General features: G+C 58.9%; 1 protein-coding gene across 28 annotated transcripts in view; it reads left to right on the top strand.

Annotated features, from left to right (window-relative positions):
• LDLRAD4 (low density lipoprotein receptor class A domain containing 4) overlaps nucleotides 1–15,419 on the top strand; it is a 386,138-nt gene that overhangs the window by 360,333 nt on the left and 10,386 nt on the right. For all 28 annotated transcript variants that reach the window (XM_072757836.1, XM_025997595.2, XM_072757844.1 and 25 more), the window contains one exon: nucleotides 8,063–8,214. In XM_072757836.1, coding sequence (XP_072613937.1) covers nucleotides 8,113–8,214 — 102 coding nt within the window. In that variant the 5' untranslated portion in view covers nucleotides 8,063–8,112. The remainder of the gene's footprint in view (nucleotides 1–8,062; nucleotides 8,215–15,419) is intronic.

A 15,419-nucleotide genomic window follows, 5' to 3' on the forward strand; every position in this document is an offset into this window, starting at 1 on the left:
GCTGGAATATGGTTCCATGCTGGACACCGTTGAAAGCACATTAGGGAGCTGGGACCCTTCCTTGTAAGGATTTCTTTCTTTCTTTTTTTTTTTAATTTTATTTATTTATTCATGAGAGACAGAGAGAGAGGCAGAGACCCAGGCAGAGGGAGAAGCAGGCCCCATGCAGGGAGCCCGATGCGGGACTGGATCCTGGGACTCCAGGATCACGCCCTGGGCTGAAGGCGGCGCTAAATGGCTGAGCCCCCCGGGCTGCCCTTAGGGGAGAACTTCTTAAGGACGATAAAGCTTGGGTGACCCCGAGTCGGCAAATTTCTGTGGAGTGGTTCTCCTCCTCTTCTTTCGTTCCTCTTGTTAGAGGTCAGATACCAACAGCCAGTCCATCCGAGGACAAGGAAGTTCAAGGCACGGAATCCAATCATGATGAGGCCCTCTCGCTCTCTTGCCTTCTCAACTCCAAGCTGTGAAGTCATTCACGTAACACAGGCTGGAATCCCCCCCTCGGCCGCGGTGTTTAGTGAGTGTGGGTTTTCGTTCAGCTGTTAAAGCCTCCAAGCATATTTTTTTAAGCTAACGGTCCACAAACTTGTAGCAATCACGGTCGATGTCGATTCCAACTGCCGCACCCCCCCACCCCCCGGCCTCCTGCTCGGGCTCTGTGGGAAAGGACGCAGCCTGTAGGAACATTGGGCACCTTCAAGGTGTCCTACAGCCATAAATGCAGAGTAAGACACCCCAAGGCTGTGGCTTCTCACCAGGCCCCTCTGCCCAGGAAGATGGAGAGCAAGGAAGGGCAGACGCTCGCCCGTGGTGCCGGAGCCATGGTGGGACCTCGGCCAAGTCCATGGAGGGGGCTGCCCGGGCAAGCCTGGGTGGCAGCGAGCCGCCCTCTCAGCTTTCCCGGTGGATTGTTGCACTTGGGGGTGCCGTCGCCGGTTAGGGTGCAAGAGGAAGCGTCCGTGGCGGGTGGGGGGGGGGGGATGGCAATGTGGAAGGCGTCCAGCCCTTCCCGTGACATCACCGTGCTCTGCAGGGCTTGGCTGCCTGGGGTTTCCTTGGCTGGGTGCAAGGAGGGGGCTGAAGAGAGGCCCGGGCCTTGCCCCCACCTCGCCTCATGCGCAGGGTCTCCGAGGGCCTGGAGCCTTAAGATCAGACATTTAGAAAGTAAGACTCCGGGCAGCCCAGGTGGCTCAGCGGTTTAGCACCGCCTCCGGCACAGGGCGTGATCCTGAAGTCCCAGGATCGAGTCCCACGTCGGGCTCCCTGCATGGAGCCTGCTTCTCCCTCTGCCTGCGTCTCTGCCTCTCTCTCTGCCTTCCGTGAATAAATAAATAAAATATTTAAAAAAAAATAGAAAGAAAGAAAGTAGGACTCCTGTGAAGGATGATACATTATGGAGGAGAGACCAAGTGGAAGATGGTGTTGACCATCCCATGAATAGAAGTGAGTGTCCTAGCAGGATAGTAGGGCCACGCTTCCCCGGAGTCCTTAAAAATAGCACCAACAGGAAAAAGAAAAAAAAAAAAAAAGCACGGGGTGTTATGCTATATGTTGGCAAATTGAACTCCAATAAAAAATAAAATAAAATAATAAAATAAAATAAAAAATAAAATAAAATAACAAAACAAAACAAAATAAAATAAATAAAATAAAATAAATAAAATAAAATAAAATAAAATAAAAAAATCACGGACGCTCAGGCCTCTAGTGTGAGTCAGCCCAGCTCTTTCCCGAACCAGAGGATGGGCCACCAGGCCTCACACAACTTCTGATCCCGTCATTGTCCACTGAGCAGCCTGGAGTTCCATGGGGATATTTCTATAAAAATAAAGAGATGCCATCGTCGCCAGCATCACTGTCACTGTTTCATGGTGATGAAATGAGGTGCTGTGATGTCTTCCTATAAGCTTTAGGCTAAATGTATTATGAAGTTTCTGGTGTCTGGATGGCAGTGGCTCATCCAGGAGAGCATCATTAACTAGAGCCCCATGAAAGAAGGAGGAATGTGAAAATTCGACTTTGGCCTAAAACCACTTCCTTGCATGGGTTGCTTTCTGTCATTACTCTGTTGGTGCCAGTATCTGTAGGAATCCAGGGAAACTGCCCAGTGGGCTGTGCTCGGAGTCCAAATTGGACACATGGAATTTTGGAAACCCTGAAATCTCCTATTATTTTCTCAGAACTCTACTGTTCCTGTAGATTTTTTTTCGATTTTTCTCTTTTTAATAGTTCTTCCAGAGTTCACCTCTCCTTAGCCTCCTCTTTCCACCCCCAGTCCCGAAACCAAACGCACAGGCACCTTTCCTGTCTGCGCACGGCTGCACCCCCTGCCATCAGGACACAGCCTCCCAGAGGGCAGCGGTGGGTGGCCCGGGGGACAGAGGCAGGGCCCCGGCAGCCCCGCGTCGCCTCCCCTGGTGCCGAGCCTGTGATTCCGCGGCACCAGGTGGCTCCCCGCCGCGACTCAGGAGGCGGCGTCTGAAGAACAGGCCTCACGGGACCTTCTGCTGCTCTTCGTGCCTGGTTCCACATCCTCGGCCCGGGCTTGGAGCACAGAGCAGGGGAACCAGTGATGTGCGGGGAGGGGGGTGCACGCACTCACACACCTCGCGCGTGGGGAGCTTGTGCCAGGAGCTGCCACCTTGGAGGGACAGTAGTTTCAGCGAGAAATGACTAGCGACCCGACGGCAGTACAGGGAACTGTGGGCCCCGATGCCCAGAAAGGTTCGAGATCAGGGGTACGGAACTCTGGACACCGGGCACCCGAAGAACAGTGTGCTGAGTCTCCCTGACACTCGCACGGCAAGTGAGAAAGCAGGGTTTGCTCCCGCGCACGGCAGCGTCCCTGCCCTGTCCTGGTGGCACCTCCTCGAGGAGGGCGCGGAATCAAGCCCGGGCCACGAAGCCACGTCTGGGGACAGCGAGACACCTGGGGGCGCAGCCGCCTCTGAGCGCCTGCCTGCGGGATCGAGCTGGCGGGTGGGAAGGAGGGACACATCACTGTCACTATCCCCACGCGTCCCACCTGCCGTGGGCCAGCCGTGCACTTCGCCTTTCGGGAGGGTGTCACCGCGGAGGTCCCCATGGGGGTGCACACGGCTATGGGAGAGCAGCTGTGAGGGGAGGCGCCCCTGCAGCCCCAGTCTGGAGGGCGAGCTGCCCTGCAGCCTGGGTGACCCCTGCTTGTCCCCAAGAGCGCTCCCTGTTGACCCCCAGCTCGCGCGGGAGCCCTCGGGGGGAAGTGGGCTGTGCTTACCCTCTGTGGCCGCCTGTTTGCACCGATGGCCTTCGCCCAGAGGCCGCGTGCAGTGGGGCTCGGCCTGAGCCCGCGGTGTCCCTCCACCCGGGGCTTCACAGGGGGCAGCACAGGTGCCCTGAGACTGCAGCCGGGCCCAGTGGCTCCTGGCTGGGAGCAGGCCACGTGTGTGAGGACGGCGGCCTCCGGGCCGGGCCAGCCCGCGCAGGAACAGCTGCAGCCACGGAGCCCCGACAGGCCCCTGTCGCCCGGACTGGCCAGCTGTGCTGCGGGCCGGCTGGTTGCCTCGGTGGGGGACACGGGAGCCCAGGCCCTGCTGGCCGGTGCCCTTGCCACCCCCCCAGACGACCTGGCACCACTTGGGAGCCCAGGATCCCCGGGCTCTGCGAGTCCCGTGTTGCATCGGTCGGTGCACCTGCTGCAGCTACACCTGTGCCAGAAAACTCAGGACGGCGGCCCAGGAGCCATTCCGACCACGTCTCAAATCCTGGCTCTGGGCTTTCTGGGGGTCTCCACGACCCCAGTCCCCGGTGGCCAGTAAAGCCAGATTGCCGTCTCGTGCCCCAACCTAACCAACGTGTCACAACAGACGTAGGTGAAGCAGAGGGGAGACTCCAGCTGTCTTTTACTAAGGCTTATGTATAAGAGATGTGCAGAGGTGTAGAGCAATGCCGCTCTCGTCGCTGAATTTTTGTTTTTAAAAAATAGCGTGTATGATTCTTACATATGTTAACATAGTTTATTTTTTCATGAATAAATTTAAGAGTTTTTCAGTATTAAGTGTAAATATGGCAAATATCCATAGATGTCATCCATACAAATAACGGTCTTTTGGTGGTAACCAGTAGCTTTTAAGAGTATTGAGGGGTCTGGAGACCAAAACCCTGGAGAGTTGTGTATAAGCAAAGCAGGAGTGTGGGGCCAAGGGGGAAGGTGTGGACGTGCAGCACGGTGGGGTGGGCTTTTCCAGGCATCGACGCCCGAGCGGGCCTGCACCTGCCACGGTGACAAAGCTGAGGATGTGCAACCTTGGAGCAGGGAGTCCCCTTGAAAAGAAAGATTCCGTACACTTTCTCACAACTGAGATCTTTCTTATTCTTTTTTAAAAAATTTTATTTATTTATTCATGAGACACAGAGAGAGGCATAGACACAGGCAGAGGGAGAAGCAGGCTCCAATCAGGGAGCCCGATGTGGGACTCGATCCCGGGACCCTGGGGTCACACCCTGGGCTGAAGGTGGCACTAAACCGCTGAGCCACCCAGGGATCCCAAGATCTTTCTTATCTTTGCTTGTGATCAACTTTTTTTAAATTTTTTTTTTTATTGGAGTTCAATTTGCGAACATATAGTGTAACAGTCAGTGGTGATCAACTTTTTTTTTTTTTTTTTTTTTTGGTGATCAACTTTTTAATGTAATGTTAGATCAGAAGATTCATGCTGACCAAAAACAAACAAACAAACAAATCCAGAGTGAATAAAGATCTAAATATAAAAATGCAATGTATATAAATCCTAGAGAAAACATTTTTAGAATATTAGAGAAGACCTTCCTAATCAAACAGGAAGCTTAGGAGCCATAAAAGAAAAAAAATGGTAATTTTCATGACATAAAGGTTTATATCTTTTTTTTAAAGATTTATATCTTTTATAGAGAAACAGCAAAGTTAGTGACAGACAAGGAGAAAACACTTGAGACACATGTAACAGGCAGAGCTTTGTGGTCATAATACATAAAGGCTGCTGGCTGCTTACCAATAAGTGAGAAAATTACAAATAAGCTAATATGAACTAATTGAATTATGAAAAAGAAGAACATAAATTGCCAATAACCATAAGGAAGGATCTAAAATTATTAGTAATTGGGGAAATACAAATTAAATCAAGGTACATACTCTTGCCCGTCAGATTAGTGCAAATGGAGAGGGTGAGTATTCAGTGTTGATGAGCTGGGGGGGCGGGGCAAGATGCTTTTCACAAGGCGGAGTGTCAGGAGCCGTCAGCATTTAACAGGAAATATCCTCGACCCATTAATTCCAATTTTAGGAATCTTTCCTGTAGGGATACTTAAAATGTAGGTCAATACTCATTTTCACACACAAACATACACATGGACACACAATCTTTGGTCATACTAGGAAAGAAAAAGGAAAAAATACCCAAATGTCTATCACTTGGAGAATATTAAATTCCAGTACATCAGTGTTTTGGAATAGATAGACACCATAAAAAGAATGACTGGTTTTTAATGTATTCTTGTTTTAAAAATGTCTGGGATATAGTAAGTGGGGAAAAAAACCAGAACAATGCATTTGTACGATGATTCTGTTCATTAAAAGAAGAAAGCCAAAATAAATAAATAAATAAATAAATAAATAAATAAATAAATAAATAATAAATAAAGCCCTTATTCAACAGGCAAATGCACAGATACAGTGGGCGGACTGCACTATTTCCTTGTGTATCATTCACGTTTTAAGGGAGTCTTCGTTATTTTTATAGTAAAAATCCTTTTCAGATGAAACACAGATATAACCCAAGTGCTCACAGGATTATGGGAAATATCATTTGACTGTGTTGCTGCCAATAGGTACCTGCATGGCTTCTACTGCAGGAAAAGATGAACTTAGGAAGATGTCCTCTGGCAGCCCCGATGGCCCAGTGGTCCACCTCCAGCCTGGGGTGTGACCCCAGGGTCCCTGGATCGAGTCCCACGTCGGGCTCCCTGCATGGAGCCTGCTTCTCCCTCTGCCTGGGTCTCTGCCTCTCTCTGTGTGTCTGTCATGAATAAATAAATAAAATCTTTTTAAAAACTAAAAAAAAAAAAAGAAAGAAAGACGTCCTCCAAGTGAAGAACTGACTCGCGGAGCCTGTGTGGGGCCCTCGCTATACCCATCACTCTTCTCTCTTCCCGTGTCCATAGAGCAGTGAAGCTTTCTTGAGAAAAGCCTCTAGGACTGACGTTGGTCAGTCCTAGGGCATGATGTGACCTGATGTCCAACCACAGGCCTTGGGGTTGCCCAGACGGTGGCAGCCGGGCCGGTGGGGGTGAATGGGGCGCAGACCCCGGGCCTTGCTGACGGCCAGCCTCCGGAGCTGCCCGGGCCAGGGCCGCCAAGCCTCCTCACCCGGATGTGCCCATGGGGAGGGCTGTGCCCGGCAAAGCCCCTGCCTCCACTGCTGCTCACGTGGGCTTAGCAGCTCCCTGCCCCAGGCTGGGCTCCCCGTTCTGCAGGGCACACATCTGGGCCCGTCACACTCGTAGGCCCCGTGGCAGGTGTGGTCTGGCCAGGCCCGCAAGCCTGTCTGTCCGCTTTTGTGCCCTGGGTAGGTGTGGGCCGAAGGCGAGGGCGGAGGGCGGTGCCAGCTGTAGCCACTGCGTTTCTGGGGTATGGGTGGCAGGTGCTCACAGGACAGGCCCTGGGGAGACGTGCCACCCCGTCCCCTCCTGTGCTGGGCTGCACGTGAGCGCACACAGAGAGAACCCGTGTGCTGGCCATCAGCTGGGCCCGCAGCAGGAGCGTGTACATGTGCACTGTGCCCACGTGTGCATACCCACGTGCACGTCTTGTCTGCATGAGCACACGTGTGCCCGCGCGTGTGCAGGTGCGTACACGTGGGTCTGTGCGTGTGTGTGCTGCAGGTTCCGGGCAGGGACCCGCCAACAGCACACCCATTGGCAGCCTCGTCGTGAGCCCGAGTGTCCCTGCGCCCGCCCAGGTGGTGCTGCCGTCGTCACCATCCCCCGGGGCCCCGCTGTCCCTCCGCCGCCCCGCGTGGGGGCCCCCGCACAAGGGTGGGCAGTGCCCAGCAGAGCCCTGAGTGGCAGCTCGGGAGCAGGAGGCGCAGGCCCTGGGGCTAGCCTCGCCGCCGAGCCTCACCATCCCCGCGGGGCCCACGGGCCGGGAGCAGGTGCAGGGCCATCCCCGGGGGGGCTCAGGGACCGGGAGCAGGTGCAGGGCCATCCCCGTGGGGCTCAGGGGCCGGGAGCAGGTGCAGGGCCATCCCCGGGGGACCCAGGGGCCAGGAGCAGGTGCAGGACCATCCCCGCGGGGCTCAGGAGCCGGGAGCAGGTGTAGGGCGCCAGCCTGAGAGCGGGGCACGTGAGGGCTTGCGCACCACGCAGCGCGCCTCCGAGATTCCCTCCAAAGGGTTGGCCTCGAGGTCAGGGGGCTGAGCTCGTGGTCATCGCCCTTCTCGTCGCAGGGTCTGTATGGCCCCTGGATGTGGTTTGCAAAGTGTGTCTCACCATAGAGGATTCGGGTCCCGGAGTCCTCACCCGGGAGAGGGGGCTCGCTTTGGCACAGCCGCCCCCCAGTCTCCCCATCACCCCAGGCACCTGAGCGCCCAGGGCCCCCCCGCAGGAGCACAGCTTGCACGCGGCCCCTCCCCACCCTGCCAGGCACCCAAGCACCCCATGGCGCCCCCTCCCAGTGCCCGGCAGGTGCAGAGCTCACAAGCGGCTCCCCTCCAGCCCCCCCCCTTCAGGCAGCACGGGCTGCAGCCAGCTGGTGCGGGGCACACCTGCAGGCCACGTGGGTCCCTGTGCAGGTGCGCCCCGTGCACCCCTCAGCGCCGGGGCTTGGGCACCCCCTCGGGCCCCACTGGGCGTGGGGTGCACCAAGCAGGTGGGTCAGACCGCGCGTGGCCCCTGCCCCCCAAGGTCCCGGCCGGGGTGGCCCTGCACAGGCCCGGGGAGAAGGGCAGCCCCGCGGGGCAGAGAGGATGGGGCCCTGCAGGCCCAGCGGCCTGTTCCCAGAGCCTGGGTGCCCGGGGCACGCGGTAACTGCTCTCCCTTTCCACCGCAGCCGAGCTGGAGTTTGCGCAGATCATCGTCGTCGTGGTGGTGGTCACGGTGATGGTCGTGGTCATCGTCTGCCTGCTGAACCACTACAAGGGCTCCACGCGGTCCTTCATCAACCGCCCGGGGAGCCGGAGGCAGGAGGACGGGCTGCAGCCGGTGAGTGGGCAGCCCTCGAGTCAGGCCCCTGGCTCCGTGGGTCCCGGAAACCCCACGGAAGGTCCCCAGGCTTCAGGGAAAGCCCGAGTGTCCCCAGCATCCCGAGCATCCAGCTCAGGGAACCCCCAGAACCGAGCACACCCGTGTAACCCATACCCAGGGAGCGGGAGACGACCCGCACCCGGACCCACCGGGGCCCCGAGGCCTGCACCCACGAGGCGACCACACAGATGGCCCGTGCCTGCTCGTAAACCAGAGCCCCGCAGCAGGTGCCCATATGGGTCTGGCTTCTCCCGCCGCGTCCCCCGCGCTGTCACGCGGACGCTGTGCTGTGAGCGGCCCGGGTGTCCCGACGCTGCGGGGACTGGGTGGGGGCGCCGGGCTGGAGTAGGCCGCGTGGGGGCTCCGCAGCTGCCCTGGCCCCACGTGAGCTGCTCTGGAAGCTCAAGCACGCACCGGGTCACGCGACGCTGGGGTGTGTGCCTGGGAGACCAGAAGCCCCAGCACCTTCTGTCCCAGCCGCTCTGACAGTCTGGGTCCTGGTGGCGGCGGGCCAGGCTTGGGAAGGCGACCACGGGTTCTCTGTTCCAGTGGTGGGCAAGAGGGGGCAAGAGAGGCACGGTGGCTTCGAAGTCCCTGGGTGTCCGACCCCAGGCTCCCGGAGGCCCTGGTGGGGGTGCGGGTGCTGCTGCGGTGGCTGCTGGGCCCCGGACCCCGGGCCCTCGAGAGGCCAGGGCCGCCCTAGACTAGGGCCGCACGGTGGCTCCGTGACCCCTTCAGTGGCTCTGCTGTCACCCGGGAGCTGCTGTGCCGGGTGCTCCGCGGCCGCTGGCACGGGTGGGGCAGGGCAAGGGCTGCTCAGCACCCCTGTCGGGCCCACGGAGGGGAGGCCGGGTGCCATGGGCCTGTGGGAGCAGCGCCAGGGAAGAAGTCCTTTGTCCCTATGCTTCCCATGGTCCCCGCTGCCCCTGCCTGCCACTCCCTGAATCCTCAAGCCCCCTCCGCCCTGCGGGGACGACTTCTGTCTCACAGGGCGGTGCCCCGGGGGCCCAGGCCGCTGTCGTCCCTGCGGTTTGGCACCGGCCCGGTGGATTCTGCCCTGTCAGGCAAGGCGGCTTCTGCTGCCGCGAGGGGGCCCCGAGTCCCTGGCCCCTGCCGCGAGGAGAGGACACAGGGTCACGGTCGCGGCAAGACTCGCAGCCGTGCAGGAAGCGCCGGGCCACCGCTCGCTGGGCCGTGGGCACATGCTGGACGCCGACGGCCAGCCTGCGAGAAGCAGGGGACAGCAGCCCTGGTGCCCCCCCATCCCCCCAACTCTCGGGCTGCCGACAGACACCTGCCTCGGGCTGTCTGCCCCCATCCCAAGGACCTGGCTGTCCGCGGGGAACCCGGCAGCTGCTCCTGTGTCTGCCCCACCACACACCTGTCCCCCTGACGGTGCTACCTGAGACGCCCTGCACTGCTGGGGCCCTCCGCCCGCGCCCTGTGCAGACCTGGCCGCGCCCGCGGTGACCTCGGCACCGGGAGCTCCTGGTCGGGGCGGGCCGGGCTCGCTCACACGGCTCCCGGGGGCAGGTGGCAGGGCCCAGAGGCGCCCACGCAGGTGCGGCCATGGGGGGAGGCCAGGTGCATGCAGCCTGCTGCAGGGCCTGCTGGCGGTGCGGCCTCAGCCCTGGGCCAGGAGGCAGCTGCAGGTCTGTGGGCGCCTCCCCGGGCCGCCCTGCAGTAGGGCCCTTGCTGTCCACGCGTGGCCGCAGGCCGTCTTCCCAGCCCCGCGCCTGGTTTCGTCGATGAGCGCCTGGAAGCTCTGCCCGCGGTTCCCAGGCACAGGCTGCAGCGCCCTGGGGTCTCGTGCCTGTGCTGCCCGGGCCCGGTGCCTCTGCCTCCCAGGGCCTCCGTCCTCCCCCGATGGCGGGCGAGTGGCGATGCGTGTCCCTGGAACGCGGTCGCCAGCTGAGATGCACCTTTGCTCAGCGGCCCTGAGCCCCGAGGCCCAGCCTGTGGCCGCGACGCAGATGGTGGCCTTCCCTGTCTTCTGGGCACGGGTGCTCACACGGCAGCCTCACGGGCCCCCACAGGAAGGTGCCCCCAGCCCGGCTTCGGCCGCCTCCCCACCCACCTCTGCTCCCTGCCAGGGTGCTGCGCCCTTAGGAAGGGTCCTGGGCACAGCGGCGGTCCCTTCACGCCCCCGGCCCCGCTGGCACGATGTTGCCCCCCAGGGGACGTCTGACAGCGCTGGGAGGCGTCTGGGTCCATCCTGCGACACACAGGGCCGCCCCTACATGGAGGATCCCCGTGACCCCAAATGTCAGCTAAGCCGAGTGGGGGCCCCTGAAGGCAGCAGGTGTCACCTGCCAGCCCCTCCAGGGCACTTGGCCCGTCGAGGAGGGGCCTGTGGAGGAGCGGATCGCACGCCCAGGCTCCGAGAGCGGAGAGCGCCCCAGCAGGCCTCTGGGAGGCCTTGGGGTCCCGCGCTCCGAGGGCCCCTGTGGGGGCCCCTGCCTCTGCCACGTTGTACGGTGTATCTCCGCCTTCCGTCGTTCCTTCCGTCCCTGCCCACCCCCAGCAGCATGGCCAGCGGCTGCTCCTCCCGGCCTTCCATTAGCCTTCCTGGAGAGGCCCGGGCCTCCAGGGGCCATCATGCATATGGACGAGCTGTAAACTGTGGGGGACCCAGGGTGAGGCCCCCGCACGCCCCCCAGGTGGCTGCCCCCAGCCTCCGAGGCACCGCCTGTGCCGACCGGGCTCCCCCAGGGCTCAGGACGGCCTCCTGGCCGGAGCTGTGGCCGCGGCCGTGGGGCGCATCGGGGCCTTGGGGGAGGTGGCCCGCCAACCCCGTGCCCTGAGGCTGCTGTGCTCGAGGCCACCCGAGGGCGACTGCAGGCCCGCAAGGCCAGTGCCCAGTCCTGCCTCGGAGCCCAGCGCCGGGCCCGGGAGCCAGTGGCTGCAGCTGGGGGGGGGCACGTTCCGGGGTGGCCCCGGGGGCCCCCGCAGCCCTTCGCCCCTGGGCCTGTAGCCCATTCGTTCTGGAAGGTGTGAGGCCTGGTGGGGGGGGGGCAGGTCAGGAAAGGGTATTCAGCTGTGTGAGAGGGCGGCACACCAGGGCGGTCCCTGCAACCCCGGGGGTGACGTGACCCGAAGCCCGGGGGACCCCGACCTCAGCCGTGAGACCATTGGGTTTCGTTTCCAAGGACGAGGCCGACCGTGTAGATGCTCTGCTCCGGCCAAGGGGTGCTCGCAGCCCGCCCGGGCCACCGGCCTCTCCCCGACTGGCTCTCCGCCTGCAGCGAAGGGCACAGCCGAGCCGGGCTGAGGGAGACACTCGACTCTGTGCGTCTCCCTGGTTCTCAGGGCTCTTCTGGAAGCGGGTCTCAGACCTGCTGTCCCTTGGGGCCAAGTGCCAGGCTCACCTGCCAGGCTCACCTGACTCCAGGAGGTCTGCTTAGAAAGTCAGAGGTACTCCCCTCCGTGACTGCTCACAGGCCTCCTCCCTTACATGCCCCCCGGGGCTCCCTCCCCGGGGCTCCCCCCAACAGCTCCTTCCCCAGGGCTGCCCCCAGGGCCTCCCCCCAAGACTCCCTCCCAGGGCGCCTCCCCTGGGGCTCTGCCCCCTGACTCCCCCCCAAGGCTCCCCCAGAGATCCCCCAGGGCTTCCCCCCAGCTCCAGCAGTGTGTTCTGGGAGCACCCACGTTGTGTGCCAACGCCCTGTGGCCGAGGCAGGCGTGGGTGGGGGTCTGTCGGCTGGGCCCAACCTTCACTGCCGCCGTGTCCCTGACACCCCGTGGCCCGGAGCAGACGGCGGGGCCGGGGCGAAGGTGCAGAGGCGGGCGGGCTGCGCCGACAGCGGCCCAGGACAGCGGCCTGGGCCCCGACGGCCTCACCAGGCAGCGGCCGGGAGCAGCTCACGGGGCTCCAGCTGCACGCGCTCGTGGAGACGCAGCCGGCAGACCTACGGAAGTGGCAATTTCGATTAAAAAATCAAGAAGTCACGTCAAGCATCTCCTCATTACTAAGTGCTGCCGGGATGAAACCAGTTGTGAAACGAGGGCGCCTGGGCCCCCGGAGGCGAGCGGTGCAGCTACACCCTGGGAGAAGCGGGCGGGCAGCTGGGAAGGGGCCAGGCCGGCCGGGGCACACAGCTGGCGCGCTCGCACCCAGAGATGTTGCGCCTCCTGCAGGTGTTGCAGGTCTGCTGAAGGGTGCCACTTGCCCCACCGGGTGTCTTGACAAAACTGGATTGAACTGTAAAAATTGGGAGATTCCGCATGAAAACTGGAATTCACAGTTTCTCTTGAAAAGTCCGCGTATCGGGCCACGCTGGCCTCTGTTCCCGCCCCGCACGCCAAGCCGGGGCCGTGAAGCAGCAACCACTCTGCGTGGACGCACTCACCTTTTTGACTGCGGTCTCCTCTCTCTCTGGGGAGCCCTAGGTCATGGGTAGGGTGCCATGGCCATCTCTTGCTTTGCACAGTGATGGTGGGTTTTATTTTTTATTTTTTAAAAGGATTTTATTTATTTGACAGAGAAAGAGAGAGAGAGAGAGAGAGAGAGAGAGAACCAAGCAGGGGGAGTTGCAGAGGGAGAGGGAGAAGCCGACTCCCACTGAGCAGGGAGCCCGATGCAGGACTCGATCTCAAGACCCTGGGATCATGACCTGAGCTGAAGGCAGGTGCTTAATCAGCTGAGCCACCCAGGTGTCCCACGGCAGTGGTTTTTAGAAAAAAAAAAATCTATTCTGCACTCATGTCTCTATCTCAAGAGTGAAAACGAAGATGGACCGAGAAGGCCCCTGTTTCCTGAGAAGTGGGAGAGAAGCTCCCGTAGACGTCAAGGTTATGCCTGCGGACCAGGACTCCCTCCTAAGATGTGTGGGCCAGCAGAGTCCAGCGATGCACTCGTGGCCTCTCCCCGGTGGGGCTGCCTCCCTGCAGCTGGTGTCTGGGGCCGAGGGAGCAGAGATGGCCCCGGGCTCGGGGGTGGGAGCCTGAGGATGGGCAGTTCTGGGCTCCTGGAAGCAGCTCAAACCCACCACACTGGGCCCAGAGCTCACCGTGCTCCAGAAGCCCAGAGGCCGTGTCAGGGGCCCGGTGAAGGGTGCGGGGAGCGGCAGGGGGTGCCCTTCCCACTGTGCCCGAAGAGCTGGACTACTGTGTAGCCGGCTCAGAGGCTCGAGCATCTGCCTTTGGCCCAGGGCATGACCCTGGGGTCCTGGGATCGAGTCCTGTGTTGGGCTCCCTGCATGGAGCCTGCTTCTCCCTCTGCCTGTGTCTCTGCCTCTCTGTGAGTGTCTCAGGAATAAATAAATAAAATCTTTTTTAAACAAATATTTCTAAAATGATAGAAAGGAACTATTTTCAGTAAGGTGCACCAAAAAAAAAAAAAAAAGCACCAAAGGGATTGATGACAGAGTTATAATCGGCCTGTCTCCGACCCCCCAGACTAAAGAGCAGAGAGCCACTGGCTTTATGTAGCATAGGGCTGAGAGGACAGAGGGCAGGGCCGTTTCTCTGGGGGTGAGGCAGATGCCTGCTGTGCTGCAGACCAGGGGGGCCTTGCTGTCAACCAACCGTGCCCCTAACGATGCTCCGTTATTTCATGAGCCACTAAAACTACATTTCCTAATGTCACAGGGACTGCAGGGGACAGGTCAGCAGGTGGGTGCCTACTGTAAACTCCAGGCGCAGGTTTCCTCTCGTCATTCAAGTTATTCCCGAATCAGTGAAGATGTGGTCAAGCTGCCAGACTAGTAGCCATCTCAGAGGTTTTGTACTTGGCTCAGTTAGGAAGCCTGATAACCGCCGGGGTTACACACCGATGCTGGAGGAAGGTCAGGAAAGTGCCCCCAGCACACCAGCGGCTTCCTCTGTGGGCGAGTCAGGAGGACAAGACAGTCCGGTTTGTGTGTTCCAACTTTTTTGATGAGAATGTATGCATATGTCACTTTTGCAATTAAAAAACATCTTCCGCTCACATAAACCGATGATGACAATTCCAATAATGCTCTGGAGGCTCCAGAGACCCAAGCTAACTCCCTTGAGCATGGTTTGTATTATGACAAGAGAGTGCAAAAACCAGATTTTTAAGTAAAATTGATGAAAATTTTAACTTGCTTAAGTTTTAGTGAGTTTTAGGTGGACCCTTACAGTGTGAAGGCAAGCTCAGAGGTGCACAGCCGTGAGCATGAAAACTCCACCGGGTGGAGAGATCCTGGCTACTGTGTGGGAGCAGCTGGGCTGCCTTTTGTTGAATACAGTTTGCCAGAAATCAATCAGCTGCAGGTGGGAGCAATGGTCTGTCTCCCTTTCTTCAAGGAAGTTCGTTCAAAGTTTTTACTTCATTGTGTTCCTTTGCACGATTTGTAATAGAATTGTAAATCCTCGGGGCCTCTGCACTAGCATTTTCTCTAGAACTCATCATCGAGGTCCCAGCTCAGACGTCATCTCCTTGGAGAGGACTTTCCTGATGACCCGCCTTAAAGGAGCCAGATGAATTCCTGCTTTATATTTACTTAGTCCTTAGAAATTAGTGTAAATTTATTCTGGGGCAAGAACAGTTCTCTAAATTGTCCTAATTCTGTGGCTCTAGTTGAGGAGGCTCCCGGGGCTATCAGGAGATGCCGAGGGAGGTAGCTGGGCTCTGGCTCTGTGTTAATCCCCTACCAGGCCTGTGACCTTGGGAAAGCCCTGGGCCCTGTCCCTAAGCTTGATCTTACAAAAGAGGGGGACACTTGACGGGATGAGCACTGGGTGTTATTCTGTATGTTGGTAAATTGAACACCAATAAAAAATTAATTTATTAAAAAAATAAAGATAATATTGGCACTTCCAAAAAAAAAAAAAAAAAACAGAACAAAACAAAAGAGGAGGTGACTGTGCCCACATGGGCTGACAGCACATATCTGCACATTTCTCTGTTGCCCTGAGCTTTCTAATTCCCAGGCTGGTTTCTCTCCAGGTCTAATCACTCGCTCTTCCCCAGCACCAAGCCCAGGAGAGGCACCTGCGTGGCTCCTTTTCTGCTTGCTCCTCAGAGCCTGTAGACCTCCGCGATCCATTGTGTTGTTCTGGAAACGTAGAGGATTTCCCTTTTCTTCCCAACAGATCTTCCTGAATGATCTTTCTCTTAAGGGATGTGCCCTAGATTGAGTAGAGTTGGGAAGGACATTGTAAGTCTTGAGAGTAAGTCTGATGGTCGATTCCCAAAG

This window comes from Vulpes vulpes, chromosome 5 (genome assembly GCF_048418805.1).
Source record: "Vulpes vulpes isolate BD-2025 chromosome 5, VulVul3, whole genome shotgun sequence".
In the NCBI taxonomy this organism is placed as follows: domain Eukaryota; kingdom Metazoa; phylum Chordata; class Mammalia; order Carnivora; family Canidae; genus Vulpes; species Vulpes vulpes.